This window comes from Oxyura jamaicensis, chromosome 7 (genome assembly GCF_011077185.1).
Source record: "Oxyura jamaicensis isolate SHBP4307 breed ruddy duck chromosome 7, BPBGC_Ojam_1.0, whole genome shotgun sequence".
Classification (NCBI taxonomy): Eukaryota; Metazoa; Chordata; class Aves; order Anseriformes; family Anatidae; genus Oxyura; species Oxyura jamaicensis.
This window is the reverse complement of record NC_048899.1, coordinates 18013963-18041695: the sequence shown is the minus strand read 5'-3', so window position 1 is coordinate 18041695 and position 27733 is coordinate 18013963. Positions and strand designations below refer to the sequence as shown.

Here is a 27733-nt window from a genome sequence, read left to right as displayed (position 1 = left end):
CAGCTGCCGTGCTGCCGAGCTGAAAGCAATTAACAAAGCTGATGCGGAGGGCAGGGAGAGTTGCCCTGCTTGAACTCCCACAGCCCGGGTGCTTACAAAGGCAGCGCCCGGTGTGCTACTGAAGCGCTGTCTCCTCGCCCTCCTCTGCCCCAGCAAACATCCTCCGGGCGCAAAGAGGCATCGGGAGCCTGGGCGGGAGGGTGGCTTGTGCTAAAGCTGCTAATTGGTGCCTTGCAGCAGCGATTCCCGGAGCCGCCTCTGCTTCGTTGCATTGCCGCTCGGCTCTGCACGTTCACAGGCACTGTCCTGGGCTCCCGTTCCCTTTGGGGGTTTGAAACTGGGGTTTGTGGCTTCTCTGTTTAACCCCTGGGAACTCTGCGTTGGATGTGATTTGGGATTTTCGTGCTTTCGATGGTCCCCATGGGGATTTGGTTGGAAGAATCCCCCTGCCCTGGTGGAGGAGGCTCCATCTGCATCTGTACAAAAAACCCGAGGACTTTCCCACCTGAATTAGGAAGTGCTTTTCTCTTGGAAGAGATTTGATTTGCCCACCTGCCCCGGTCCCGCTCCAGCAGGGACACCCCGAGCAGGGTGCCCAGCCCCACGTCCCGGCGCCTCCTGAAGCTCCCCAAGGAGGAGACCCCAGAGGCTGTGGGCAGCCTGTGCCAGGGCTGCGGCACCCGCCCAGCACAGAAGTGCTGCCTGATATTTAGGCAGAAAAAAACATCCCAAGGCTGCCTGGGGGCCGCTCTCCCAGCCGGACACGCTCTGAGCTGGACTTTGTGCTTCGTGTTTGCTGGGTCGGGGCTGGAAGCCAGGAGCGCTCGGTGGCGCGATGCGTTTCGCAAGCCCTCTCGGTGGGTTTGCTGTGTTGGCTCCCAGTCGTCCTGACCTGGCTTTGGTGGCGTTTTGGGGCCCTTGGTGAATTCTGCAGCAGAGGTGAGCGTTGCTGGGGCAGTGATTTCTCCTGGCTCGGTGGCTGGTTGCATGGGGAATGGATAACGAAGGCAGTGGGGAGCGGTAGGGCTGGGGCCCGCGCTTGGCAGCCGCAGCAGGAGCTGCAGGGAAAGCTCTCTTACCCCAAAGGCACCTAATCTGTATTTAGCCGTTTGCATCTCTGTCTCCAGCACTGACTTTCAATGAGACTCGTGCTCCAAAGTCATTGCTATAAAAGGAAGCTTTCCTGTCCTTCCTTGCCTCGCTTGCAAAGGGTAACGCGCCCGTTAGGGAGACTGTAACGGGTTCCCTCTCTGTAGGTGCCAGCAGACGCTGGGAACACGTGCTCAGCAGTAATCACATTTTTTTTCCCCTGCAGTGCCCCCTGTACCCCCAAGAGCTGTGAGTTGAATTGCTTGCATATACCAAATTCCTATCCTTCCCGTGCCTGACCTGCGTGCTGGGGCTGGCAAAGAGCACCGTGCTCGTAAGGAGCCCTAAATGGGAGCAGCTTGCGGCTCTCGGCGTGCCAGCATCCTCAGGAGAGGAAGAAGACGAGGGCGTGCAGCATCGTCCTGCCATTCCTCTGGCTCCCTGCTGCCTGTCCTCGCTGGGGGAGCAGTGTGAGCGGGTGTACCTCAAGCTGAGACACTTGGCATTTTCCCTGCCGTCCCGTCCTTGCAGGCTGGATTTTTCCATAGCACTTGGCAGGGGCTGTGCTGCCTGGCCAACACTGCTGCCAGCTGCCAGCATCGAGCCCCTGCTGCTCGGCACGCCAAGTGGGATCAGCACCATCAGCAGGGTGGGCACAGATAACTATATATATATTTCTTTTTCTTTCTGAATGTTCCAGTTTCTTATTTCTGGACTTGAACGTCAGAGGCGAACCTCAGCCTCCTCGCTAGGGCTTGGCAGGGTTTGTGCCATGTTGCACGCAGCCTCCCGGGGTGGGACCTGAAACAAACCCATGGGAGATGAGGGCACCGTGGGAGGGACTGGAGGTCCCCGTGTTTCTGCAAGTCCCTTCTCGTTTGCTAAAACAACACGTTTTCTTCTCTCACGTCTCCCAGGAGTTGTTCCGGGGCGTACGTGAGTTCACACAAACATGTTCTTTCTGGTACAAAGAGCTTGTGTTTTGTGTTGTCTTAAGGAGTGTTTTATCTTTGGTTGGTGTTTTTTTGGAAAGATGAAAGCATGGGCTGTGCAAACACAAGTGGTGAAGTAGGAGGAGGAGATAACAGAAAGGTGTCAAACTTGGGAATCACCAGGGTATGTGGCCCGAGATGCTTGGGCCAGGCTTCCAGTGAAAAAATAATAGCAGGCAGCTCTTCCTTACCAGCAAGGCTCCAAGTGCCTCACAGAAGAGGCCAGGCTGGCAGGGGGCGCGGTGCTTTGCCCCCAGGACTCCGTCTTCCCAAGGTCAGCAGCACGCAAGAAGCCAGGATTCACTGCAGCGTGCTGGCTGCCAGACCCTGCTACCATGGTGGTGGCACCAGGGGGAGGTCTGTGCAGTCCTGGCAGCGTGTGGCGATGTATTTAGTGGGTTTTCTCAGCTTTGGAGAGTCGGGCAGGCTCAGGAGATGTGGCTCAGCCTGGCCTCAGCTCCTGAGCGCAATTGCGGCGTGCTTTCCCAGACACGTCAGCTGGCGCTGTCTGAGCAGGTGCTGTCTGAGCAGGTGCTCGTCGGCTCTTCCAGGTCTTGGGGTGTCCCCCGTGCACATAACAGCCCAGGTTTCTGGAAGGAGTCTTCGCTGTGCCCGTCTCCGTGGTCTTGAGTCACGTAAAGTATAGTAGCAGTGACAGAAGCAACATTTTCAGTGAATTTATTGTCTGGGATGAATATGCTCCATGGTTAGCCATGGAAAATTAATTTCTAGCTACAAAGAGTTAAATTCACTTGCATTTAAATAATGCTGACTGTTTTAAAACTTCCAAAACCACTTCTGTTATATTTGTTGTTTTATTTAAGAGAGCTAGGGGGATCTTGACTTTGGTAAATAAAAGGTAAATGAAAAATAATTAGCAGCAAGTGACTGGTTTTGGTCTTGGCTTTGGTGTGGGAGGCTGGAGGAGGACGACGAGCGATTGATTGCAAGCTCTTTCTTCTCTTTCCACCTTCCAGTCTGTGGCAAGATGCAGCTCTGATTTGACTAGTAGCTCATGGGCTGCTAAGAGAGAGGCTCACCAGGCCTGGAAGGTGCCTCTGGCTAAAGGGTCTGTGCAGCCAGAGGGGGAAGGTTCCCCCTGAACTTTTTCCCTTGAAGGATTTGATGGGCTTTTTATTATTACCCAGGGAGAACGCGCCTGCGAGCACGGCAGTTTGTGCAGGACTAGCTGGCTGCCTTGTGTCACCGTGGCTCCTTTCCTGCTGTTCCCCATGGGTGTGAGCGTGTGCTGCAAGCAGATCCCCGGTTTGGCCAAGCTGCTGGGAGGAGCAGGTTGGCCGGGGATGTGCGGCATCCTCCCCACCACCCTTTGGCAGCGAGCACCACGCCTGCTGCCTTTCGTTGGGCTGCGTGTGGAAGGTCCTGGCTCCATCTCCAGCCCCGTGCTTGGTACCGGGCAGCCCCGCGAGCCCTCCCTCTTATCAGCAAAAATTCTCAGCAGTCAGGGGATTTCCATCACCGGCTCTCGGATGAGCGCAGGCTCCTCATAGTCCTCTCCCACCTACCCCTGGCTGCAGCGGGTGCTTGTCAGAGGACAGCTGGTGCTGGTGGGATTCGCAGCCCCGGAGCCTTGGGACAGGAGAGACGGGGTGGTAAGCAAAGGTGTTTTGATGCAGCTGATGTGGGAGGTCGAGGAGGGGCCTCTCACAGCTCACTTGGCCCCCTGTGCCATGGGAGAGGGTTGACAAGGACAGAAGTGACCAAAGTCAGCTCTTTGGGTTTGCAGCACGTGATGGAGCTGAGCACGCTGGTGCTGCTCACCCTGCAGGGGCTCAGGTTTTCCCCATACACTGACTGCTCTGGACACTTTCTGTGGTCACCAGCACTGGTGGGCAGCTCCCTGGGCTTGTGTTTTGCCCCATGCCTGGGGATGCTCCCAGGAAGCCACCCCTGGGCAGGCAGCAAATCCTGCTACCTGCCCTCAAGGATTTTGCTTCTATGTGCTTCTGAGCTTTTCTTGTACTTCATGGCCCGCAGACGTGGGGATTAGACAGCCGACGAGTATTTTTCCTGAAATTGCTTTTCTGCACTAATCCAGTTTAGCCTGGCTGGGATGCCTGTGCTACATCTTTGATTTGTAGTTCGGCGGTGATTAAATTCCCTAGATAAGATACGGGCCTCTTTGTCAATCCAGCATGAGAATAAGGCTTAAACAGAGGTGCCGAGCCAGGAGGCTCAGCTGATGGTAGAAATAACCGCTGTATGCAGCCAGAGGTGGACGTGTACTTTAATCCCACCAGTACTGGCTTGGTGTGACCGACAGGGCTATAACGGGGGGAGTATGGGGCTTGCTGCTGCCATCCCCATCATGCTACCATCAGGCCGGGCTGGGCAGGATGGTGGGCACCGGGGTCTGTGGGGTGCACAAAAAGCATAGAGGAGAGCCCCGAGGAGCAGGAGCAGGCTGGGCTGGGGCTTGGTTTCCGGGCTAAGCCACCCCTCCCGACGAGGAGCAGCATCCGCTGCAGGGAGCGGCGGCTCCGTCCTGGTCCCCCGCTGCCACCGCCCCAGTCACCGGGGTCTCGATGCTGCTCCTCATCCTGCTCACCACGAGAGCCCCCACATCCCGCGGGAGGGAGGTGCGGGAGCAGGCGTTCCCCAAATGGCTCTGATTCAAGACCCGGGAGATCCTGCTCGCCGGGGACAGCACGTGGAGGTAATTAGCCTTGAGAAGCCGCTAGCCTTCGGCTGGCAGAGAGGAGCATGGTGAGGGTCTGGTGTTCGCGTGTCCTGTCTGGGTGTTGTCCCCATCAAACAAAACTTATTTGTAGCCCTGGTAATGCACAGCTGAGTCTGCTCTGCGAGTTGCTGTCGCAAATCGCTGTGTTGATTCTCTTAGGGGTGAGTCACAGGATGTGAGGCCAGAGGCTCGTGATGTCCCCCAGGCGCCGAAATCCAGCAGGCAGGGTGGGGAGGAGACAACAGCTGCCGTCACCCTGTAGGATGTCAGCACAAGGAGCCGTGCACGGGGAAAGCAAGCTCGTTTCTGTGCTGGTGGTTGGGAGTTTGGCTGCCACGCTGTTCCTGTCCAGGAGCAATGCCATCCTTGGCGCTTCTGTGCCCTGGAAAGACAGCGAGAAGGAGCGTGGTGCCAGCCAGCAGCTGTAGGAGCGTGCTTGGTGGTGCTCCTGTAAAGCTTTGCCCATCCTATAACCCCCCGAGCCCACTTAGGATTTGGGGAAGAATAAAACGGGGGAGTCTCAGTGGAGGTGGCCCTGTGCTTGGTGTCAGAGGGGTGCACACAGCTGGTAGATTGGATTTTTTGCCTTTCCCTTCTGGGAGGAGCAAACTGGCATGAAAAGTGGATGCAGGTGCGTTGGAGCTGGTTGTGTGTTGAGATGCCGTCATTTTCCTCGCCTGCACAGGGCAAAGTGGTTGCACGGGGCTCCTCGCCTCATCCCCGCCTGCTGCCAGACAGGGACGCACATGGGGGGAAAAGGTCTTCACTAACTCGCCCCCCGTTTCCTTTCCTCCACTCATTAAGGATGCTGTTTATTGCTGTGGGACAACAGATGGAGCTGTGTTTTTTTTCCCATTCTATATTTAAAGTGCTTTCAGAGGAGTTTGCAGACCATTGTCTCAGCCATGGCTATAGAATTGACTTCTAAACAATTCCTGCCGCGGCAACCCAGCACCCGACTGTCCCTTTTATTCTCACAGAGGCCAGGTTTGAAGAAGCAATCCTATTCCTGCTGATTTGTTATGTCCCGGCTCTGCATTCAGAATCAGCCCTGTTCCTCCCCTGGGGCTGTCAGCTCCAAAACACTGCTCTCCCCACCCAGTTCCCCTAAAACTTTTCCCTAAAAGTTACAGTGGGGTGGGTGCGCCCACATCCTTCTGTGCGTGGGGTAGCGTTGCTACATCTAGAACAAGATCCTGCGTCAGGGAAAGGAAATAGTTTTTCATAATCTGTCATTTTTAATGTACATTCTTGCTGTCTTTTGAGATTTGGGATGCATGTAGGGCTTATTTTCCCAGCTGTTTCTCCACACAATCACATCTGTCACAGACCTTTAGCATAAAGCTTCCCATGTAGTGGTTATGGGAAGACGGGGAGGGGGAGCATCCTTGCACATTCCAGGCACTGCGAGGCTTGTGGGTATGTCCGAGATTTGTCAGTTCACAGCCGTGGTTACTGATATTAAAAATATTTGGCACTGGACCACCAGGCAGGTATCTAAAAATGTATTCATGGCTTGCACTTCGATTCCCAGGAAAGCCACTTATCTATGACTGGTTTCTTTCTTGCTCAAGAATCTTCGAGCAGTGCTCACCACGCAGGGCTGTCAAAGTATTTGTTTAGTCTGGCTTTTTTTGTTTGCTTTTAAGAGGACTGTGTGCAAGAATTGCTGAAACTGGGAAAAATTCACCACTTTAGGTGTTTCTGTGACAATGATGCTGCACATCTAGAGCTGGAGTTTGTGTGGAGCCATGGAGGGCTTTAACCCTCCAGCCCGGCAACAGAAGCCCTACAAGACCCTACCGAGTTTTTGCACGGTTCGCCAGAGGCAGAACCCAGGGTGTGCAAACCCCTCTCCCTCCAGAGTGCTCCAGCAGGACCCAAAACAACTGTCTTCTCCAACAGAAAAGTGTACAAAAATTCTCTCTTTCCTTTCTGTCTGGAGCCTCCTGCATCCTTACTCCAACTGCATTCCTGGCATACCAGCCCTGGGATGGCTTCTGAAGTGACTGAAGCAGGCTGGAGTATCTCCTGCTCAGACTCTCCCGCCTGGGATGCAAATTTCCTCTTTCTGCATTCCAGCAAAGGGCACTGAATCCTTCCGGGCTTGCTCCTCCTCACCCTGCCTGCGGAGACCCGCTGGTGTAATAACAGCCAGCTGCAGCCCTGGCAGTTGCTTGTCTTCATGTTTCCTTTATCTCCATATTCCCAGCAGAGCTCTACCGTCTGAGGAATTTGGGTTTGGGAGTTATTTTCTGCTTGATCTGGTTTTCAAGCAAGGGAAAAACTTGTATGGGGCGGGGAGGAAGGGAGAACAATGTTAGGAGGGGATTAAAAGCCCTTTGGGTTGCTGAGCTCAGGCAGGGAATTTGGATTTGGATATAGCTTTTGGTTGCGGAGGGCTTTGTGTTCAGAGCTGGTGGTGCTCTGCAGCCAGGCTGGCATGCCTGCTGGGGCTCTGACCTGGATGGCGGGGTTTGCCAGGCTGGTGCTGGAGCATGTACCTTCTCCCTGGTGAAAACCTGAGAGAGCAGAGCATGGTTCGGGCTCTGTGCTGCAGCCGTGCCATCAGCCAGCCTGTCTGCCTGCTCACCCCTGTGCTCCTGGCCTTTCTGGCCACCCTCCAAGCTCCAGAGCAGCCCTGGTGACACCAGAGGAGGTATTGCCAGTGCTTGCATCAGCCACTGGGTTTGTGGTCAAAGGACCGGCGTGTTCTGTAGGCAGCAGGAAATGGGCTACTTTTTCTCTTGGCTCTAGTGCAGCGATGTGTCTGTTCTTCCACAATGTTTAACCCTGTAGAGTATTTTTGCAAGTGTTTCTGGAAGAAAAAAGAAAGTGGTTGCTGGAGCTTTCTGCCACCACCCTGCCACGTGGGTTAATCCCCAAATCCCATGGCAGTAAAACATCTCTGGCAAGTACCCACTTACCAGCCTGGAAACTGCAAGAAGCCACCGGAGAGGAAGGCTTAGCCTCATCCTCTTCTGCTCGGGATCCGTTAGCATCTGTAGGATACAGCACACGGGGATGTGGTTTTGAGGTGACTTAGGCGAGTGACTCTAATAAGCCACCAGCTCCGCAAGCTTGAGCAAGTCAGGCGGGAGGGTAGAAATGCCACCCCATTACCTCCTCTGCATGGCCAGCTGCGATGCCAGTGGCGTGGGCTGGACTGGAGCATGGCCCCAGAGCTGCGTGTGATGGCTTGGCAGCTGGTGTTTCCTGCCCTGCTGGAGAGCAGAGCCTTCAAAGAAACTGCCGGAGACCTCACCCACAGTCTTTCTGTCATCATCTTGTTGCTTGTGTCCTGTGGTGACTTTGTAAGGGAATCCCCAGGGGCAGCCTGGTTCTGTTTGCAGGACAAGGTGCTTTCTGTATTTGCTCTAAGCACCCTGAAATCCATTTACACTTTGGGTCTGATAGATGTGTGTGAAATGGGGAAAGGATAAGAGATCAGGGAAGAGGAGGGCAGCGTGAAGTCAGGCAGTGGAGGAGAACAGGCTTTGTGGCAGAGGAAGAGGTCTGCATTTGTGGGTGCTGTCCCAGCCTGGTTGTGTCTCTGGACAGTCCCATTGGTGAGGTCTGGGAGAAGGGCTGCAAAGGGGTGTGCACAGACTGCAATGCCTGTGAGATCTGTCGTGCTGCTGGCACCTTGGGAGCAGCTTCTTAAAGCAGAGAGGCTGGTTTGTACAGGGTCGTGGTGAGCAGCCGTGTAATGCGAGGCCAAGCTGTCCTTGCTATCCAGAGTCCTTGGTGATTTATAGGCAGCACCTTGCTTATTAGGAGTACCGAGGTAATCATTCCTGATGCTTTAAGGAGAATATGGCAATATGACCCTGGACATGGTCCTGAACAAGCTGCTTGAGCAGGGGGTTGGACCATATGTCCTCCAGAGGTCCCTTCCAACCTTAATCATTCTGTGATTCTCTGATATGAGGAAGTTCTTCTGAATCAGCACTGTAGGGTTGGCATGCAGGTGCGGAGAGATGATGGCTTTTTCCCTGGAGTGCTTTTTTTGATAAGCAAATGGGAAAGGGAGGATGCAGCTGCCCTGAGTCAGCTTGAGGCTGAAGCTGTGGCACGTGTTAAGCTTGCGTCTTACAAGGTGTGCTGTGTGGGTGTCAAGCAAAAAAAGCTGGAGGCTTTGCTAACGTTCTGGGCTTTGTTTTTGTCTGCAGGCTGGTTCCCCAGGGTGCTGTGGTGACATTGGGGTCTGCAGAGAGGTCATGACCACCTAGCAGTCCCCAGCCCTGGGCGTCTCGGCGGGCTCGAGATGGCGGCGCAGAGGATCCGGGCAGCCAACTCCAGTGCCCTGCCACGGTGCAAGTCGGAGGGGACGCTCATTGACCTCAGCGACGGCTTCTCAGAAAGCAGCCTGTGCGACGTCAAAGGTGCGGGGGCCCAGTGGGCCAGCATGGGTCACAGCCCCCCTGGGACAGGACACGTATTGACCTGGGGCCACCTTGTCACATGCAGGAGAAGAAATGGCTTTGCCAGACAAAGCCAGTGACAAGGCAATTGCATGGGGTTGTTTTCCCTTCCCCAGAACAGGTTGTGTGTATAATCCTTTTGTTTCCTTTTGTCACTTTTTTTTTCTACTTTATTTACCTTACCCGGCCCAATAGTTGCATTCAAATGAGAGAGAAATTAGATGGATCTCAAGAAGTAACTCCAAGTGGAGGTAGAAGTTAGTATGTGATGAGCATCTTTAAAAATAGACATGCACAAAAGCGATTGTTTTTACACAAGGGGCAAGAACAGACCAGAACATCAAATGTTCTTGCTGTGCATTAGTTTGTTTTTAATGCAAAAATAGGAATTACTCACTTCCTTTTACTCATTACTCATTCCCATATTCGTGCAAGGCAAGTGATTGTCCCACTCCGCTCTGCACTGGGGCGGCCTCCCCTTGAGCACTGTGTGCAGTTTGGGGCATCGCAGTATAAAAAGGACATAAAACTATTGGAGAGTGTCCAAAGGAGGGATACAAAGATAGTGAAGGGTCTAGAAGGCAAGACGTATGAGGAGCTGCTGAGGTCCCTTGGCTTGCTCAGCCCAGAGCAGAGCAGGCTGAGGGGAGGCCTCATGGCAGCCTGCAGCTCCCTCACGAGGGGAGCGGAGGGGCAGGTGCTGAGCTCTGCTCTCTGGGGACAGTGACAGGACCCGAGGGAACGGCATGGAGCTGGGACAGGGGAGGGTCAGGCTGGGGGTTAGGGACAGGTTTTGTACCCAGAGGGTGGTCAGGCACTGAACAGGCTGCCCAGGGACATGGTCACAGCACCGAGCTGCCGCAGTTCAAGAAGCGTTAGCACATCTCCGTGGCTTCATAGCCCTTCAGCAGCCAGAGTGTGGTCCTAAGTGAGGGCAGCTGAAATCACAGGCTTTTCCTGTTTGGAGGTCTGGCAGCTCTTCACTGCAGCTATTTAAAAACACAGTTATTAAACTCCTTATTGGGGCTTTCTGATGAGATCTCGTGGATGTCTTCAAGTCCTGGAGCTTGGCTTTGCATCACCACTTCAAACAACATGGTCTTGGCAAGATTAAGTGGCCCAAGCCAAGGAGCCTCTTCAAAGCACCAAGGAGAGATGCTGATTTCTAGCAACATGTTGCTTTTAGCCATGGCACCGTGTGGGCTGGCCACAGGACCAGGAGCATTCCCGGGGGGCAACTGCAGGTAGCCCTGCACCATGCTTCTCTCCAGCAAACAGCTCAGACTGCAGAGCTAAATTAACAGCCGCTTCCTGCCAGGGTGGCAAAATAGTTTCAGTGCAGAGTTTATATATAGTTTTACACTGAATAAATGTCCTCACAACTTTCCTTACCTGCTGGTGGAGGTTGGGCAGGGGAAGTGAGTTAATGATGAATTGTTTAGTTTGTACAAACTCTTCTTTTTCCAATATCTGAGTCCTAGAGTCCTTATAGCTAAAGACTGTTCTTTGCTCCTCAGTTGCTGTGTATTTCAGTAGTGATATTGTGAATTGTGCCATGGCTGTACCAAGTCTATTTTTTTGATTTCCATGTTTTATGTAGGGCTGTCAGGCATTCTGACATTCTGTGGTTTCCCTTTTCTTGTAGTTTTTGTCCAAGAAGTGCTGCTTGCCTGCAGTTAGTGCCCGGAGGGATGAGCAGTCTGTTCTGCTGTCACTTTGTCTCTGGGATGTTAGGGGCTTCCTGTCTTTCTTAAATCCCCCTTTTCCCTCCAGAGAGCTCTCAAGCCTGTTGTAGCAGATGGTTTCCCAGTTCTCTTGCTGCTTTGTATTTGAGAAAATCCAGCTCTTTTCCCTCTCTCCCCCATGGTATTGTTTTTTTAGGTCTGTCTTGCAAGATAATGGACATTTGAATACTGATATAACATTATCTCCAGCTTATTTCTTGTGATTCTTAGCAGAAGTATGTCCTAAATGTGAGAGCAAAACCAATAAATACAGTGACAGTGTGAACATGCGTAGTGTTAATTGAACTGTTTTGTTTGCAATTGGGATCAGATAATACTAGCAAAACAACTTGCAGCCGGACCTGCTGCTCAGCATTGCTGAAAGGGCGATTGGTCTGTGCCAGTGCCGTGGGTGGTCAATACTGTGTTTGTTTCTGCTGGTTCAAATAACTTGACTTTGTTTGGAAAATGAGTTGTTTTGTTGAGGAGCTTTGAAATATAAATGCTATGTATGAGGAGTGAGGTGCTGGTTTTTTGGGTGGTGTGACATGAAAATGGAGGACTATGATGTGCTCTTAGTGGGTACCCTTGGTTGCTTCTTACCCTGAAACATAAGAGATTTCACACATGCAGCAGAGGGGTTGTGGAAGAGTGAGAACACTTCTAGCCTGTGAACATCACCCTGAGTTACCATGTAACCTGTTCACAGAAGAGGCATTCACCTTCAGCAGCGCTGTTAACTATTTGCATGGAGAATGAAAAATGGCAGTGCTACAGAGCTGGTGGCCAAAGACATGAGGATACCGCTGACCAAATTTGTAGGATAGTGGCTGTGAAGGATCACGTAAATTCTTCCTATGCAGCACATCACTGAGAACTCCTTTTGAAATTAACTTCTGTTGTTTTAAATGTGAAAAAGTAGGGGGGTACCTGCTATTGTAGCATGCACCCTCAGGAGCTTAGATCTGGATGTGCTGGGCAAAAGAGCTGATAAGAAGGGGCTCTGACTCCCTTGAAACTCCCTCCAACACACCTTTTTGTGCATCATTCATCCATGAATTTAGAGGCTGTCACTTCTAGAAGCAACTGAATGAGGTTCTGAATCAAGGGGGAGGCTTATTGCTAAGACACTTGACTGCACTGGGAGACCTGCTTTCTCTGCCCAGGCCTTGCTTCCACAGGAGGGTAACAAATTGCCGTTTTTCCTATCTCAACTCCTGCTGCTCTTTCCAGCGGTGTTGATGCCCATCACTCTGGAGAAGGCATTCTTTTCTGCAGCATGAATTTATCAGAAATAGTAAAGGGAAAAGTCTTGTTTAAAAATCTTAGAGGAAAAAAAAACAAACATAGGTTTGAGATGCTATAAAACTACCTTGGCTTTGCTGCATAAAGTAGCATGGATTGCTTACCTGAAAGAAATTATTTTAAGTACCTTGTGACTCTTGTGGATTTCTTACAGCTTTGTTTTTCTTCATTTTGCAGTGCCTTCTCCTAGTGCCTTGCTGGTTGACAATCCCACATCCTTTGGAAATGCGAAGGAAGTAATAGCAATCAAAGATTATTGTCCAACTAATTTTACCACTTTGAAGTTCTCCAAGGGGGACCATCTTTATGTCTTAGACACATCAGGAGGTGAGTGGTGGTATGCTCACAATACTACAGAAATGGGTTACATCCCTTCTTCCTACGTCCAGCCTGTAAACTACCGCAACTCTTCCTTGACGGACAGCGGGATGATAGACAATCTACTGGAGAGCCCTGACGAGGGGGTGAAGGAGTTAGACCTGCTTGGAGAATGGGCCGATGTGCAAAGAAACTCTCTGAAAACCAACAATAACAACCCTTTCTTGAATGGAGTCCAGACAAACCCGTTTCTGAATGGGAATTTACAAACATTGACCAGCTCAGACAGAGAGCCCAACTCTAAAATGTCTGTTGACTTGTTGCTCTTTGACACAGGGCCTCCTACTTCAACAGTTTCTAGCTCAGTCGCTAATAGCAGCATGGGTAATATTTTTGATGAATTTCCATCCACAAACAGGCTGGACCTGGAACAGCCTGTGAAAAGGGACAATCCCTTCTTCAGAAGTAAACGCTCTTACAGTTTGTCTGAACTGTCTGTTCTTCAAGCGAAGTCAGATACTCCAGCATCGTCAGGTTTCTTCAACGGTTTGAAGTCTCCCACCCCTGAGCAATTCCAGAGCCGGGAAGATTTTAGAACCGCGTGGCTGAACCACAGGAAGCTGGCCCGGTCTTGCCACGACTTGGATTTGCTTGGCCAAAATCCTGGCTGGGGTCAGACACAACCAGTGGAGACCAACATTGTCTGCAAACTGGACAGCTCTGGTGGAGCTGTTCAGCTTCCAGACACCAACATCAGCATCCATGTGCCAGAGGGTCATGTGTGCCCTGGGGAAACGCAACAGATCTCCATGAAAGCTATGCTAGATCCACCACTGGAGCTGAACAGTGACAAGTGCAGCACCATCAGTCCGGTCCTGCAGATCAAACTCAGCAACATGGAGGTGAAAACATTTATTATTCTGGAGATGAAGGTGTCAGCAGAGGTCAAGAACGACATCATGAGCAAGAGTTTGGTAGGACTACAATGCCTACGGAGCGACATGAAAGAGGGGCCATACACACCCATGCAGCTGAGATATTCATATGGGGACACAATCCAGGTGCAGCTGGAGAATCTAGAGCCTTGCATGTACATTGCGGCTGTAGCTCAAGGGCAGAACATCCTCTACCCATACACTGTTTGGGATTACATCAGCAAGAAGATCACGGTTGGTGTCTATGGCCCAAAACATATTCACCCTTCCTTTAAAACAGTTGTGGCTGTGTTTGGGCATGAGTGTGCACCCAAGACTCTCCTAGTGAATGAGGTCACGAGACAGTCTCATAGCCCAGCTCCGGTTGCCCTACAGCTCTGGGGTAAGCACCAGTTTGCTCTGTCCCGGCCTCAGGACCTCAAGCTCTGCATGTTCTCCAACATGACCAACTATGAGGTGAAAGCTAGTGAGCAAGCCAAAATTGTGCGAGGCTTCCAGATGAAGCTGGGCAAGGTCAGCCGCCTCATCTTCCCCATTACCTCCCACGACCCCAATGAGCTCTCAGACTTCACACTAAGGATACAGGTCAAGGACGACAAGGATGCCATTTTGACCCAGTTCTGTGTCCAGACACCACAGCCACCTCCTAAAAGTGCCATCAAACCGACAGGGCAGAGGCGGTTCCTTAAGAAGAATGAGGTTGGAAAGATCATCCTTTCACCTCTGGCTGCCACTGCCAAGTATCCAGTTTTTCAGGACCGGCCAGTACTGAACTTGAAGTACGGCAAACTGCTGAAAACAGTGGTGCGGCAAAGCAAGAACCACTATTTGCTGGAGTACAAGAAAGGAGATGTCATAGCCCTCCTCAGTGAGGAGAAGATCAGGTTGAAGGGGCAGTTGTGGACAAAAGAGTGGTATATTGGCTACTACCAGGGCAAAATAGGCCTTGTGCACACCAAAAATGTGCTGGTGGTTGGAAAGGTCAAACCCAGCTACTTCTCTGGGCCTGATCTCACCACCAGCCTGTTGCTTGAGCAAATCCTGAGGCCCTGCAAATTCCTGACCTACATCTACGCCTCCGTGAGGACTCTGCTCATGGAGAACCTCAGCAGCTGGCGATCCTTTGCCGATGCACTGGGGTATTTGAACTTGCCGCTCACGTTTTTCTGCCGAGCAGAGCTGGACAGCGAGCCAGAGCGTGTGGCCTCCGTGCTGGAGAAGCTGAAGGAAGACTGCAACAACACAGAGAACAAGGACAGGAAATCTTTCCAGAAGGAGCTGATGACGGTGAGTCCAAGGTTTGCCAAGGGCGTCTTAATTCTCCGTGGCGCAGTCTGAGTGGTTAGGGTGAGTGGGAGCTCAGGTTTCCTAATTCAGTCTGTGAAGAATGAAGTGCATTTTAAAGGTCCTCCGCAGGCTGCTCGGCATAGCCGGATGGGAATTCAGGCATGTCGTAACATGCATTGACAGGCTAATGGGATTGTGGCTATAAATGAGGGAAGCACTGGGTGAGAAACTGCATGTACACGTAGTGCGAGGGAAGCAAACAGGCTTGCTAATCTGAAGGCCCTCAAAATCAAGGTGATTTTGATCCAGTGCTTTCATGGCACTGGGCCTTGCTGCTGGGTATTTGCATAGCCTTTGGTGATAGCTAAAAGATGTGCCTGTAAAGGAGTTACCCGAGAGCTGCTGGCAAAGTGATGTCTGTGCATGAGCTCTTGGCTTTCATGGCAACACTGACGAGAGCATGGAAAACTGGAAAAAGGCAAGAAACAAACAGTTTTCCTGTACGGTGCGTGGCAGGCAAACCACCTCTCAGGCTGTGTGTGCTTATATCGGATCAAATTCATCAAAGCATGTTGGAGAGGGGTTTTATGGCTGCACTGAGAATGGGTGCTATGACTTTATGTTTATGAAACAACCTAAAATTACTCAATAAAAATGTCAGGTTATGTCTGCTTCTTCTCTCCTTGAGTAACAGCTAAACCAAGGGCACTTCTGTATTGGGGTGCTTTATGTTCAGCTGCGGATCGTGTTTGCAAGTCGTGCAAAATGCCTGGCTTGCTGCTGTCCTGACAGCTTCTGCGGGAGTTTGGGGAAGTGCCACCTGCAAGTATTCCTAGGATGCTGTTAGAAAGTCTCTTATGAGAAATAGTCTTTATGATAACAGCTTCTAGCGTTTTGTAGGAAGTGGGCCAAAGAAAATGCAGGACTTTGTGTCTAGAAGAGATTTCAGCTCTCACGTCTCAACAGTCTGTTTTGGAGAAGTAGATAACCGAGTTATAGTGAATCATGTGTTTTAAAATGCCAATTTAATTAAGAACTAGCAAAAGCTTTGCTTGGCAATGATGTGGACAAGCAGTAGGGCAGGAACATGCAGCATGCAAAATGAAATTATGAGTAGGCATTTAGCTGCAGCCCTCTTTACCCAGGTTGAAGTCTTTCGTATCCCAACATCCCTTTAATAAGAATGGGGAAATGTGAGGATTGAGCATTAGGTGTAAGGCATTATGATGAGCATGGAGCCCTTCATTACTTATGGAAATTTTTTCTGGGGAGTTAAGGATGGATGAGCTGTGGATGTACTTCCTCTGCCTAACAGCACAGCGCAATTAATAACTCTTTGTAAGAAGCTCTGTCTGATTGTTGGTGTCATTGTGGAAAATGGGAAGATCGTTTCCAAAAGTCTGTGACTCACGCCTGTTACAGGGCAATTAGACTGATCGCTGGAGCTCTCTTTGCACACGTTCATTTCGGGCAAGGATATTAAAAAGCTGCATTGCCCTCCCCAGAAGAGCCTGGCAAGTTGAAGGCTGACGGGCTGGAGGTCAGCCTAGGTGGGTAGAGGTGCCAGCCGAGGCCGCTGCCTGGCCCCGGGGCTCCTCCAAAGGAGGCTTTGTGCCTTTCATCGTTCACCTCCATGGCTGATGGGATGAAATGTGTGCTCCTCTTGCTGAGTACTTCCTCGGGCCTTGTGCTGTTTGCTTTACTGGCTTGCAAACATGTCAGCATTTCTTTTATCCCCTTTGTGTCCAATGGTCAAAGACAGTCTGTAGGTCATGGAAAAGCTGTGCCAGGCCTAACCGGGGAGATGAAGACAAAAGATAAGGCTCTCTGGGTGCTCACAGAGCAACTAACTCAAGGGGGAGGGCCATAAGCTGCCAGAAAACATACCGCTCCCAGAGGGATGCATCTCATGCAGAGTCCCAGAGCAGGTTTTATTTTCCTTGGCTGAATGGAGATTAATCCTGAACATTGGCTCCGTTTCCTATTCCGTGCAAGATCTTTGTGAGCCTGAGCCTGCTGGTAAAGGATGAGCCCTTTTCCTGATGGAAGGCTGTGCTTCTTCGAAGCCCCTTGCTGCTGTCAGACTTCCTTAGCTTACAAAGAAATAAGTGAGCGTGATTTAAAAACAAAAGAAATGAAATAGATGTTTCGGGGGATGACAACTGAGTAGTAATGCATTTTGCTGCGTTTAAATCTCATTTTATTTGCAACAAATGGACTTGCTTTCTGACGTCTGCTGGCAAGAACTGGTTGGATTAAAACCTGATCGGGCCATTTTGTGTTAGAATTGATTGTCTCATCTCAAAGGGACTGTGAAGAGAGAAGTGGTAAGCACCCTTATCTGACTTCGGTGTCGAGTACACAAAATCGCCCTGGCAAAGCCATACACCAGTAGCCAAGCATGGAAAAGCCCTGTCATGAGGACTAGTTAATAAGTAATCTGCATTTATTTTTTTAATCTAGCAGAAGCAGCAGTGTGTGAAGGTAACTGGGGGTAAGTGAATTGCTCAGAAGTTAGTCATCACATCGGAAGGAGAAACCTACCTCTCCCTTCCTCCCTCGCTGCCCATCAAAACCAGACAGCACACAGATCATCTCACTAACCAAGCCTGTAGGAATCAAAGCCCCACATTGCAAAATTCTCCAAGCTTGTGCCTGCTGCTGTTCAGAAAGGCTATGCAGGGCTGGGCCGGGTGCTCAGTGGGATCGGGGTTGTGGTGTGTCCTTCATTGCCCACTACAGACAGCGTTCCCTGCCCAGAGCAGCAGGGATGCTTGAGCTGTGCTCTGGTTTCAGGTGCTCATTGTACTCCTCAGTAAGCCTTGTTTCCAAGCCATGTCCCAGCAGGGAGCAGGTACTGTCTCCAAAAACGTCTCTGGGCCAAGAGACAGGCAAGTAACCTGGGCTGCCAGACCTGGCTGCTACTGATGAGAAGAGACCTGTGTTCCCTCCCCTCTCCACGGAAAAGCTTTATGGTGACGTGCTTCCCCCACACACACCAGAAGCATCCCTGTGGTCAGTGACAGCAGCCCAGCAGGCAGGTGCTAACTACATCGCGTTTCCAACCCTTTGGACTCCCAGAAAATTCACAGGTTTCAGGAAAAGGCATTGCGTGGTTTTGAAAACGTTAAGTCACATACCACAGTGTGATCAAATGCACTCAGGCTGCCGCAGAGAGCCATGCCAGGTTTCATTTGAGAAACTTGACCTGACTTGCCATGCAGTGAGTGCACTACCTGGCCCTTGGAGCTGGAGTTAAACCTGTGGTGAGGTGCAGCATTTCCCTCTCTCTGGGTTTTTGAGATGCTGTCATTTTTATCACCCTTTCCAATAAACGTTTCTTTTGAGGAAAAGCACCGGTCTGCTAAAAATGCCAGTAGGCATGTTTGCGGAGAGCTGAAGAACCTGTGAGCTTTTTCTTCGCCAGACTACTGCTAACATTAACACGGGACAAAGATGTTTCCCCCCCCATTTTATTCTCTGCATTTGTTGTGACCGCAGCTGTGTGCATGCTGCCTCTTTTCTACCAAGAAGCAATGAAGGGATGAAGCTGGTTTCTCATTGCTGGTGCAGCCTGCCAGCCCAAGGTTGCTCACGTTGGGTCCCTGTTGCTCCTGCGTCCTGCAGCAATCTGCTGGCTGCTGGTAGTCCTTGCAAGCATGTGGGTCCGGGGTAAAACCACCTTTCTGCCATTCTCTTTTCTTTTTTTCTCTTTCTTTCCTACCTTTCTTCTGCCTTCAGGGGAACTTATCTGGTGCTGTAGTGACATTGGTGGGGATGTTTCTGTAGGATATAGCTTCTCCTACAGAATCAGCACAGGAAGAGGGATAGCTTGCAAGACTCCATCAAAAGCTGCTTTTCATACACAAAAGTTATAAATATTGCCCTACACCCCTAACAAGTAATAAAAAGCTGCAGAAATGCTACCAATGCCTCCCAGCTGCAGTGCTCTGCTCCTCCTTCCCCAGAGAGTTACCTTCCTCCATCAGACAATAAAAAAAAAAGAAGATGCTCTAATTACTTCTCTTTATTTTCAGTGTCTGGCCCAGGTGATACGCGCAGAACAAAAGAAAAGTGTTCCCTCAAACATAGCTGACAGGGAAAATGCTTTCACCGAGGCCCTGCCAGAGCAAGGTTACAGGAGAGAGGAGGCACAGGTGCTGGCTGTGACCTTCCTGCAGGTTCCTCGCTCTCCAGACAGAACAAGACAACCCGCTTCTATTTGCTGGGGTTGGCAGGGGGTTGTTAGTGCCTTCCTGTTCCTCAGAGTTTCGGAGCCCTGTGCCTGATCACTGCTGTCTCTGTTCTTGCTCCTGTGCAATTTTGCTCTTGCAAAAAAAGTCTCCTGCAGTTGCACCTAAGGTGCAACTAAATGTAAGGGATGTTTAATGCCTGAAGCCAGGGTTATTTAGAAGGGGATCAGTGCAGAGTTGGCGCCCTCAGGCCAAAAATCCGACCTGGCCTGGGGCTATGCAACATGGCCCCGCTGCTGGTGCCCCCTCCCCAGGCATTCCCCATCAGCCCTGTCCCGGCCCCATTGCACGTTCCCTCGGTGGTTAATGGGACACTAAATACTACTGCTTGCTGTAACCACATCTACACTTCCCCTGCCAGATACCTTCCAGCTGTTTCAGGCAGTGATTAATGCGTGATAACACTTGGACCCTCCAGGGTGCTTTCTAATTTAAATGCTGTTTAAAAAATCATTAACTAATTTAAAAACTCCATTTCCATCACTGCTTCCTTCTGGGGCCTGCACTGCACTTGGCAGGCATGAGTGAACTCGGTGATACTTCCCACTTCTGGGGCAAAGGAGAAAGGTTTTTACCTTCAGTTTGGCCAAAGAGGGGGAAGGAAACAACACACCCACAGTCCCCATGGCTCCTCTGGAGCTGCGTGCTGGGGGCTGAGAGTTTGTGGGTGAGAGCAGGGCTGGGTGCTCACAGGGCTGGTAGCAGGAGGGACTGTGAGGTGTGCAGTGGTGGGTGTCCCCAGTGCATCTGCAGTCAGTCTTCAGGGCTGGTTTTACTTTTTTTTTTTTTTTTTCTCCATAAGAATAAGTGAAATTGGCAGGAGCAGAAAGGGGCACACAGGAAACAGTCATATTTTCAACCAAGGAGAGCCACCGCTCCGTAGCTCCTTCCTCAGCTTTTGTGCTGAAACCCCCTCGGGGCTCCCTGCTGCCTGTTTGCTTAGATGCTGTTTGCCGTGATTAGAGGATTGGAAATGGGATTCTGCATTTCAGAGCCGGGATGCAAATTCAACCTCCCCTGGATGCATTTTAAGTATAGGCTCCTCTGCTTTGAACTGGAATTTGAATATCAAACCATCTCCTTTGCTACGCCGCACGCTTGGCTGGTGGAGCAGGCTCAGGGCCTCTCCGAGGTTAACAAACGCCTTGGCGAACGCTAACAACACGCAGCTTTAAAGCAGTGGAAAAAAATAGCACAGCCCAGGTCAGGCCTCAGCAGGGAGCATCACCGGGTACCGAGGAGACTGGGACAGAGCGAGAAGAACAGCCAGCTGTGTCCCTCCAGCTGTCCGTGGAGGTCTGCTCAGGCCGAGGGAGGAGGATGGAAAGAAATGGTAGCATAATCCCAAAAGCGCCTGCTGGAGGATTAAGTCTGCTGTAAACCTTGATAATCCCGGCTGGGCAGCAAGGGCTTGCAGCAGAGCCCCGTGCCTGCCTGTCATAAATATGTTTGTCTGGCTGCAGCCCTCCCTCTCCCATCGCCTCTCCTCGCTGTCCCATGTTTTCCCCAGCTCGCTTGGTGCTCGTGATTTACAGGTCGAGCCTCCCAGCTGAAATTCCAGAGGCACAGCGAAGGGAGAAGGCATTTCTCTGGTTATCAGTAGGTTTCAGAGTTAATGTGCTGAGCTGAGGGGAGCAACTTTGCCTCTTGCCGCCTTTGCTGTCCTGCTGTGTGCTAAATACTGAGTGTTTGCAGCATTTGCACGCTGGTGATCAGGCTGCCTGTAAACACAAATTTCAATGGGTCTGGCTGGTTTCTGTGCCCAGCCCTGCCTCGGAAGCGGGGTGATGGCTTGCAGGGGTCTGCAGGCTTCAGAGACATCTTTAGGGAGGATTTACCACCTTGGTACTAGCTCTGCAGTAACCCTGGGTATTCCCTCCCTGTTCCTGGGGAAGATGAATGAAAAAAAACACATCTTTTGCCTTTTTCTCCCCTGCCATTACTCCCTTTTCCTGTGTCCATGGGGAAGCAGAGTGTGTTTCTCCCAGGTACTTTATGGCTGAGAAATATCAGCCGGGTACATCTTCCCCAGGCCAGGGCCAGCTGATCACAGCAAAACTGCAGTGGCAAACTCCACCGCAAGTGACCAGAGGAGCGTGAAGAACAAGGTGCCTCCGTCTCATCTGATTTCTAATGTTTCATACCTGCTGACGGGCAGTCTCTGAGAGAAGACCCCAGAGTGTGATCCTAAATCTGTGCCTCTTTAGGACCATCTGAATCCTCTTCTTCAAGCGGAAAGGGGCATGAATCTGTTGGTTGCATGATATGATAATACCGCCAGGGAGCTGGGCCTAGAACAACCTGCAGAGGTGCTTACAAGTGTGGCAAAGATGTGAGGTCTAAATGCTTATGCCCTTTAAAAGAAAAAAAAAAAAAAAGAAAAAAAAAGTTATTTTATAATGTATTTTACTTGCTTAACAAGAAGTCTTATTACTTCTCTTAGCGATTTGTGAAGAGGAAACGTGTAAGCACTTTGCTGGAGAAGCAAATGCTGGTCCACAGCAGTAATTAGATTCAAGCCCAGCTTTGCTTTGTGTAAGCTGGAAACAGATAAGGAAATCAACATATATTTGCTTTGCAAATTGCTGGAGTGGTTTCAGATGTTACCATCTTCCCCCAGCTGTTTGTTACTGTCCCTGTGAAAACCAGTGCATGTGAGGATTTAACCCCTCTTATTCTTCAGAACTAAAGCAGCTGGGGCTTGTTGAAGGCCCTGCTTGGACCTCTCTGAGAGCTTTCCCCAGATCTGTGACTTCTCTAATAACCTCACTATGCTGTTGTGGAGGTGTTGGTGATGTTTCCAGTGGGAACACTTGAGCAGGTGTGCCTCACTGGTGTTCTGCATCATTCGTGGGGGGTTGTCCTCTTTATCCCCAAGCTGTGCTTTGCATCCTTAGTGAGATCCCCTGCTAAAACACCAAGTGGTGCCCTTGGTCTTCAGCCATCCTGGAGCTGCCATCCTGATTCTGCTGTCGCTGTGGCTCCAGCTCTTAAAAACACTGAGAAAAAAAAAGAGGGTACTTGACAAAAAGGAAAGGCAGCAGCTAGCAAATGCATCTCTGTTTTGTAGCATGTGATGAACCTGCAAAGGCACTGCTGCAGTCCGTGCAGAGGTGGGCAGCATGGAGGGAGAGGGATGATTAGACCTTTCTGGGTGGTAAACTGTCCCCCAGGGCATTGTCTGGGGTTTGTTTGCATTGTTTTGATGTTCTTTTTGGTTTGTTTGTTTACTTCCTTATTTTTAAAAAAGGATGTTTGTTCCATAATGTAAAACACATGTCCATAGACACTAAAGGTTGAAAGGAGGATTTATCTAGGGACACAAGTTACTCCTAAGTCTGCTGTCATTCCTTCCTCACATTTGGCTGTGACTGTGGCACACACTGGGGGATGCCGATTCTGTCCTCTGATAATCACCATTTAAATCCTTCCTTTCCTGAGCTGCATCATGGGTTTTCACTGCTGCAACTTGCTTTGCATTTTGAACAGATATTAGTGGGATTTCGTTACCTGAAGATAGGAGTTGGACCTGCTCTGTCCATTTCTTTCTGGCTAAGCTATTGGTACCTAGAAAACTTACTGCTGTGGGTGTCCCTAACTGAAGCAGTTTCTCCTTTCCACCTCTTCAAAGCCAATTGCAGAAATTCTCAACTTATAGCCTAATAACTGATGAGGAAAGGAGGTGGTTTCTGACCTGACACGTGAAGACAGTAAGCACATCCCAAGCAACATGAGCGCTGTGGTCAGGTCCTGCAGTGCTCTAGCTTGGCCCTTTTTCTGGGTTTTCCATCTCCTGATGCAAATCTCCAGGTCTTGCCCCTAAAATGCTGTGGCTGGCCTGTGCCCACTAAGTGCTCGGGACAGTCCTCAGGTACCTGTGCTGTCTGCACCAAGGATCACTGCTCCCCTGGGTGTAAACAGCAAGGAGCTCAATGGATTCATTATCTTGGCTAAAGGCCTCTGTTTTTTGCAGCTGAGTTGCTTTAACTTCCTTACGTGGTGCCTGAGGATCTTGAGCAATGGCCCAGAACATGAGGCTGAGGAGGTGGTGGCCAGCCTCAGCTACAGGCCTCATTGAAGAGGGGTCGGCACTTCCTTCAGTCAATGGGATTGCTCCTGTCGAGCCTGTTGGCCTAATTTCACCAGCTGTTGCCAGAAAGGAGGTGGGAGGATATGGGGATGGCTTCTTGAGGGACTTGCCCACGTGGTTCCCTGGGCCTACCCTGACTCTGTCTTCCTGTTTACTCGTGATGGTCCCGCAGGCCTTGCTGAAAATGGACTGCCAGGGGCTGGTCGTCAGGCTGATCCAGGACTTTGTGCTGCTGACCACAGCTGTGGAGGTGGCCCAGCGCTGGAGGGAGCTTGCTGAGAAGCTCGCTAAGGTCTCCAAGCAGCAGATGGATGCCTACGAGGCCCCGCACCGGGACAAGACGGGGGTGGTGGACAGCGAGGTGAGAGCAGATGGGCCTCAGTCTCAGAGGGTCTCATGCCATTCCCAAGCATGTTTTTGCCTGCAGCCACTATACCTCCTGCATGGTTTTCTGGTGTGCCTTTGGGGAATGAGAAGGATCTGGGTGCACTGGGAGGGAAACCTGGGGGTGTTTTCACCCTGAACATGTTAGTTCTGCGATCAGGGCATGCTGGGGATGGCACCACTTGTGTGCTGGATGTTGAATCACAGACATGAGGAAGGCAGCCACCGAGGCAGACTGATAAAAGGCTTGGATTTCACATTCAGCTCTGCTCTCTCCTACCCTCTGCCCTGCAGGCCATGTGGAAGCCCGCGTACGACTTCCTCCTCACCTGGAGCAGCCAGATGGGTGATAGCTACCGTGACGTGATTCAGGAGCTGCACACGGGGTTGGACAAGATGAAGAACCCCATCACCAAGCGCTGGAAGCATCTCACCGGCACCCTGATCCTCGTCAACTCCTTGGACATGCTCCGGGCAGCTGCCTTCAGCCCACAGGACCACGAGGATTTCGCCATCTAGCGCAGCTCCCTGCAGCGATACTTCTGTCCATGTCTCATTTGATGGTGTTGTCCATATTTCTGTGTTTTGTCCCTTTTTTATAGCGGTTGATTTTAAAAACATGTGGAGATTGCTCTCCCCAGGTTTAAAGAGGCCAAAGTTTGCAAGTTCTCAGCAGGACTGGAGATCAGCAGGAGATGACCCTCCTCCTGATGGGAATGCATCCAGAAGGGATGGCTTTTCATATGGAATTGATATTGATTAAACTATTTCTTACTAAGAAGTTTAAAGGGAACAAGGGGTGGGGAGGGGAGTGGGAGGGATCACAAAAGAGAACACATTTTTTAAGCATTTACAAATAAAAATATAATTTTTTTAATGAGCAGTAAAGGTTGTAACCACTTTGGAGGGAAGCTGTTGCTGTTTTTTATGTTGTAGAAACTGCTTTTAAATTATCATTTTTGAGATGAACGTGACTCATGTAAATATGTATTTAAGACGAAGCACAGTGAATGCCCTGTGCCACTGCCGTGGTCAGGTTTTGGCAAACTCCCAGACATGACTGTAGAGCACCGTATGAACTTGGGATGTCCTCAGCCCAGCAAGCATCTTACACCAGAAATGAGCTTTTTTTTTAATTTTTTTTTTCCCTATGTTCACAGGCCATATGACCTCTCTGGTTGATTTTTTTTCATTTTTTTTTTAGCCTACCTGCAAACATGCATTTTGTCATCTGTGGATAGGCTCGTTGCCTCTGTTCAGATGCGCAGGTACTGTTTTTAACCATGAGAAGTGACGCTGCCCCTGGCGCTTGGCCAATGATTCATCCCACCTGGGTGCTGCAGGACATGTCTGGAAGAAGCTGGAAGTTTGGGGTTATGCAAAGAACTGCTCCTTGCTGCCTGGTGAGATAGGTGGGAGGGTGGTGAGAATGGTTCGCCCTGCCATTGCAGCAAATTACTTGGGTGCTCCTCTCCAGAAGCTCGTGTTCTGGGGAGGAGGCCAGAAAAGGGGAGGGAATTGTTGTAATCTACATATTATCACCTTACCGAAAAAAAAAAAAAAAAAAAAAAAAAAAAAAAAGAAAAAAAAAAGAAAAAAAAAAAAAGAGAGAAATTGTTTCTCCTATTTGAAATCTATTCTCGAGCTCAACAGAGATGTTCCAGATATGTTATGTGACTTAATGCTCATTGCCATTGATTTCACAGGGCTTTGAATGGGGCTGTTCAAGGCTGCTAAGTTCCAGATGAACTTGTAAATATCCTTTGCTATAAAACTGGTGCCATTGAGCTAAATATTTATGGTACCAAGTGCCCGTACTTGCCCCTGGTGTTTTATAGCTGACTTTTGAACAACCTCCCCTCTTATTTCTGCCCCCGAGCCTTGAAATATTTTACATAGGAGGGAAATATTTTTGCACAGAAAAAATATTTTAAGTGCAAAGTCTCTTTATAACGAAATGCTGCTACCACCGAAAGGTTAGTTGTTAAGGATAGTTTTCTTTCAGGTTGAACCAGAAAAAAAGAAAAAAAGTGTGGGGAAAGTACCTTTTAAAAGCCTGGTAGCAGCACACAAGAAGGGCTGCATGGCCTTGCTTCATGGCACTAGACTTCATTTCTCCACCATGAAGCTCCTAGGAAGCTGCAGGTGACATTAACTCCCCAGCAAGAGGCGTGTGGGGTGATTTGGTTGGCTCATGCTGCACAGCGTGGTGTGGCTTGTATGGTCTGCAGCATGCAGGCATTTGGTGGCCGATGGTGCTGGCACGGCAGCCTCCAGAGAGAATGAATCGTCCTCCCACAGCACAATCTCATTGCCTCTAACCAAAACTGTGTCCCCAGAAGCGGTCACGCTCACCAGACCCCACAAGAAGTAAATAGCACCTTAGTTTCTCCTCAGGGGCTTTAAGGAGTTTCCTATGCAACATAAAATAGCACAGAAACAGGGTCTGCCAACAGCTGAGCCCGCAATGTGTTTGCTTTCTCTCTACAACAGCAGGGCACCATAAGAGCACATTTTCCTTACGCCAAGCAAAAATCTCCAACGCAATAAGGAAAAGCTCTTGCAAGAGGCTCAGCCTTTGCCAGCAGGCAGATCTGCTGACGGACAGCAGGCAGAGGGGTGGCTTCCTCACCTGCTTTGCCCAGATCTTGGCTTTTGCTGCTCAAAAGCAGTGCGGGCTGTGCCGGGCTCCCCAACAACTGAGCTGGGCCAGGTTGTTCGCAGCAGGTGAGGGCAGCCCCTACCCTCCTGGGCAGAAGTTTTAGCCTCCCGTGACTCTGACAAGATGGGAACATCCCCAAATAAAAATCCCTAAATTTCAGCACTTCCCCTCCCCACCATTGGTTTTTCTAACTACCTCAGGTACTCCGTCTACCCAGCTTAACATTTCACAGTGGCAGCCTGAAACTTCCCATGCTCAGCCCCTTGGCTGCGCACACCCCTCCTTGAGGATCATGGGAACACAGCCAGCTCATTTTGGGGTCCATGGGGTAACCACTGCATTAATTTGTCCTGTCCTCCGTCAGAAATCCAGTCTCTCCTCACGTGCTGGGACTGGGCGTGCATCCTTCAGATGCCTTCTGCCCACTATTCATCAAGCCCGTCTCTGAAACCTGTGTCTGGGCTCTGCGTTGCCACAGTTTGTGCAGTAACTGGTTATTGTACTTACAATCTTTTTTTTAATGTTTTTGGAAAAAAAAAAATTGCAATTAAAGCTGTTACTATTCCAGTGCTACTTAGTGCATTTCATCTACTGCTGTCTCTTCATCTCAAAGCAGCTTTGGTGGGTGAGATTAATTTATAAGTTTTCCACTGTACAAACAACAGTTTCTCATAGCATGTGTCTGCAGCTAGAGCCAGACATCCTCTGGGTCTTGAGTCCTCGATTTGATCTCAAGCAGATCCTCCCTCAGCTTGTGTTTCCATCCTGCCCTCTTGGGAGGAAAGTTGCTGGAAACAATCCTGCTGCAATTGGTGGCTGTCAGAGAGAAAAGCAAAGCCTAAGGATTAATTTCCCTTCCAGCAGCGCGTCCATTCTGGCCTCCTAATTGCTGCTTAAGAAACTTTAAAATGGGAAAAGATTTGGTTGCAGGATTTCTTTTAGTCCAGAGATGTTTTTCTGGTTGTTTTCTGAATGGAGAAAAGATTCTTGTGTTCAGCCAAGGTCCATTAAGGCAGTTGTGCAAGGTTGGTGGGTGCATAAAATGGGCTTTGCCCAGTGTGAGAGAGCAGAATTAAAGAGATAGGGGAGAAAATGTCCGAATGAGAAATGTTCACATTGCCAGACCTCTGCTACCAGAAAGCTTTTATCAGTCCTGGTTGTCCCAAACCACCTGGCCTTGTACTTGTACCACAGGCCAGCAGCTGCAGTGCTCTTGATACGAACTGAATTCAGATTTCAGGCTGTGAATGTGAAATACTCAGTTATCTGGCTCTGGCCGTGGCTTCGGCTTGCCAAGGGTGAAGGAGAGACCTGATCGTTTGATTTAATCCCTGGCAAATGTATCTCATGGCCTAGCACAGGGAGGCTGTCTGGGCTGCTGGGCCAGGCCCACCACTCCTCACAAGTGGTGAGGAGGATGTGGTGGCACCTTGCTTGGCACCTCCTGCACCATCCGTGTCTGCCTGGGTGTTGCTCTGCCTTCTCCTGAACGCCTCAGCCCATCCTCAGAGGCAGGAGAGGCTTTGACAGCCTCAGTTCACCCACATGTTTTCTGCTGAAAATGGCTCT

The 27733-nt window shown here is 50.3% G+C and overlaps 1 protein-coding gene across 2 annotated transcripts; it reads left to right on the top strand.

Moving 5' to 3' along the window:
- Window positions 1-787: 787 nt before the first annotated feature.
- Window positions 788-26731, top strand: SH3BP4 (SH3 domain binding protein 4). 2 transcript variants are annotated; one of them, XM_035330888.1, is made up of 5 exons: window positions 788-939; window positions 8955-9167; window positions 12413-14775; window positions 23291-23479; window positions 23797-26731. In XM_035330888.1, exons 2-5 carry the CDS (start codon window positions 9050-9052, stop codon window positions 24019-24021), a joined length of 2895 nt encoding a protein of 964 aa, XP_035186779.1. In that variant the 5' UTR covers window positions 788-939; window positions 8955-9049; the 3' UTR covers window positions 24022-26731. The 2 variants fall into 2 exon arrangements, with proteins under 2 accessions (XP_035186779.1, XP_035186780.1); XM_035330889.1 differs by lacking the exon at window positions 788-939 and adding an exon at window positions 4485-4758.
- The last annotated feature ends 1002 nt before the right edge of the window (window positions 26732-27733 follow it).

Coding starts and splice junctions, on each gene's coding strand:
- SH3BP4 (XM_035330888.1), top strand. CDS start 9,050: ATGGCGGCGCAGAGGATCCGGGCAGCCAACTCCAGTGCCCTGCCACGG. Junction 9,168..12,412: donor CAGCCTGTGCGACGTCAAAG/GTGCGGGGGCCC, acceptor TTCATTTTGCAG/TGCCTTCTCCTAGTGCCTTG. Junction 23,480..23,796: donor CGGGGGTGGTGGACAGCGAG/GTGAGAGCAGAT, acceptor TCTGCCCTGCAG/GCCATGTGGAAGCCCGCGTA.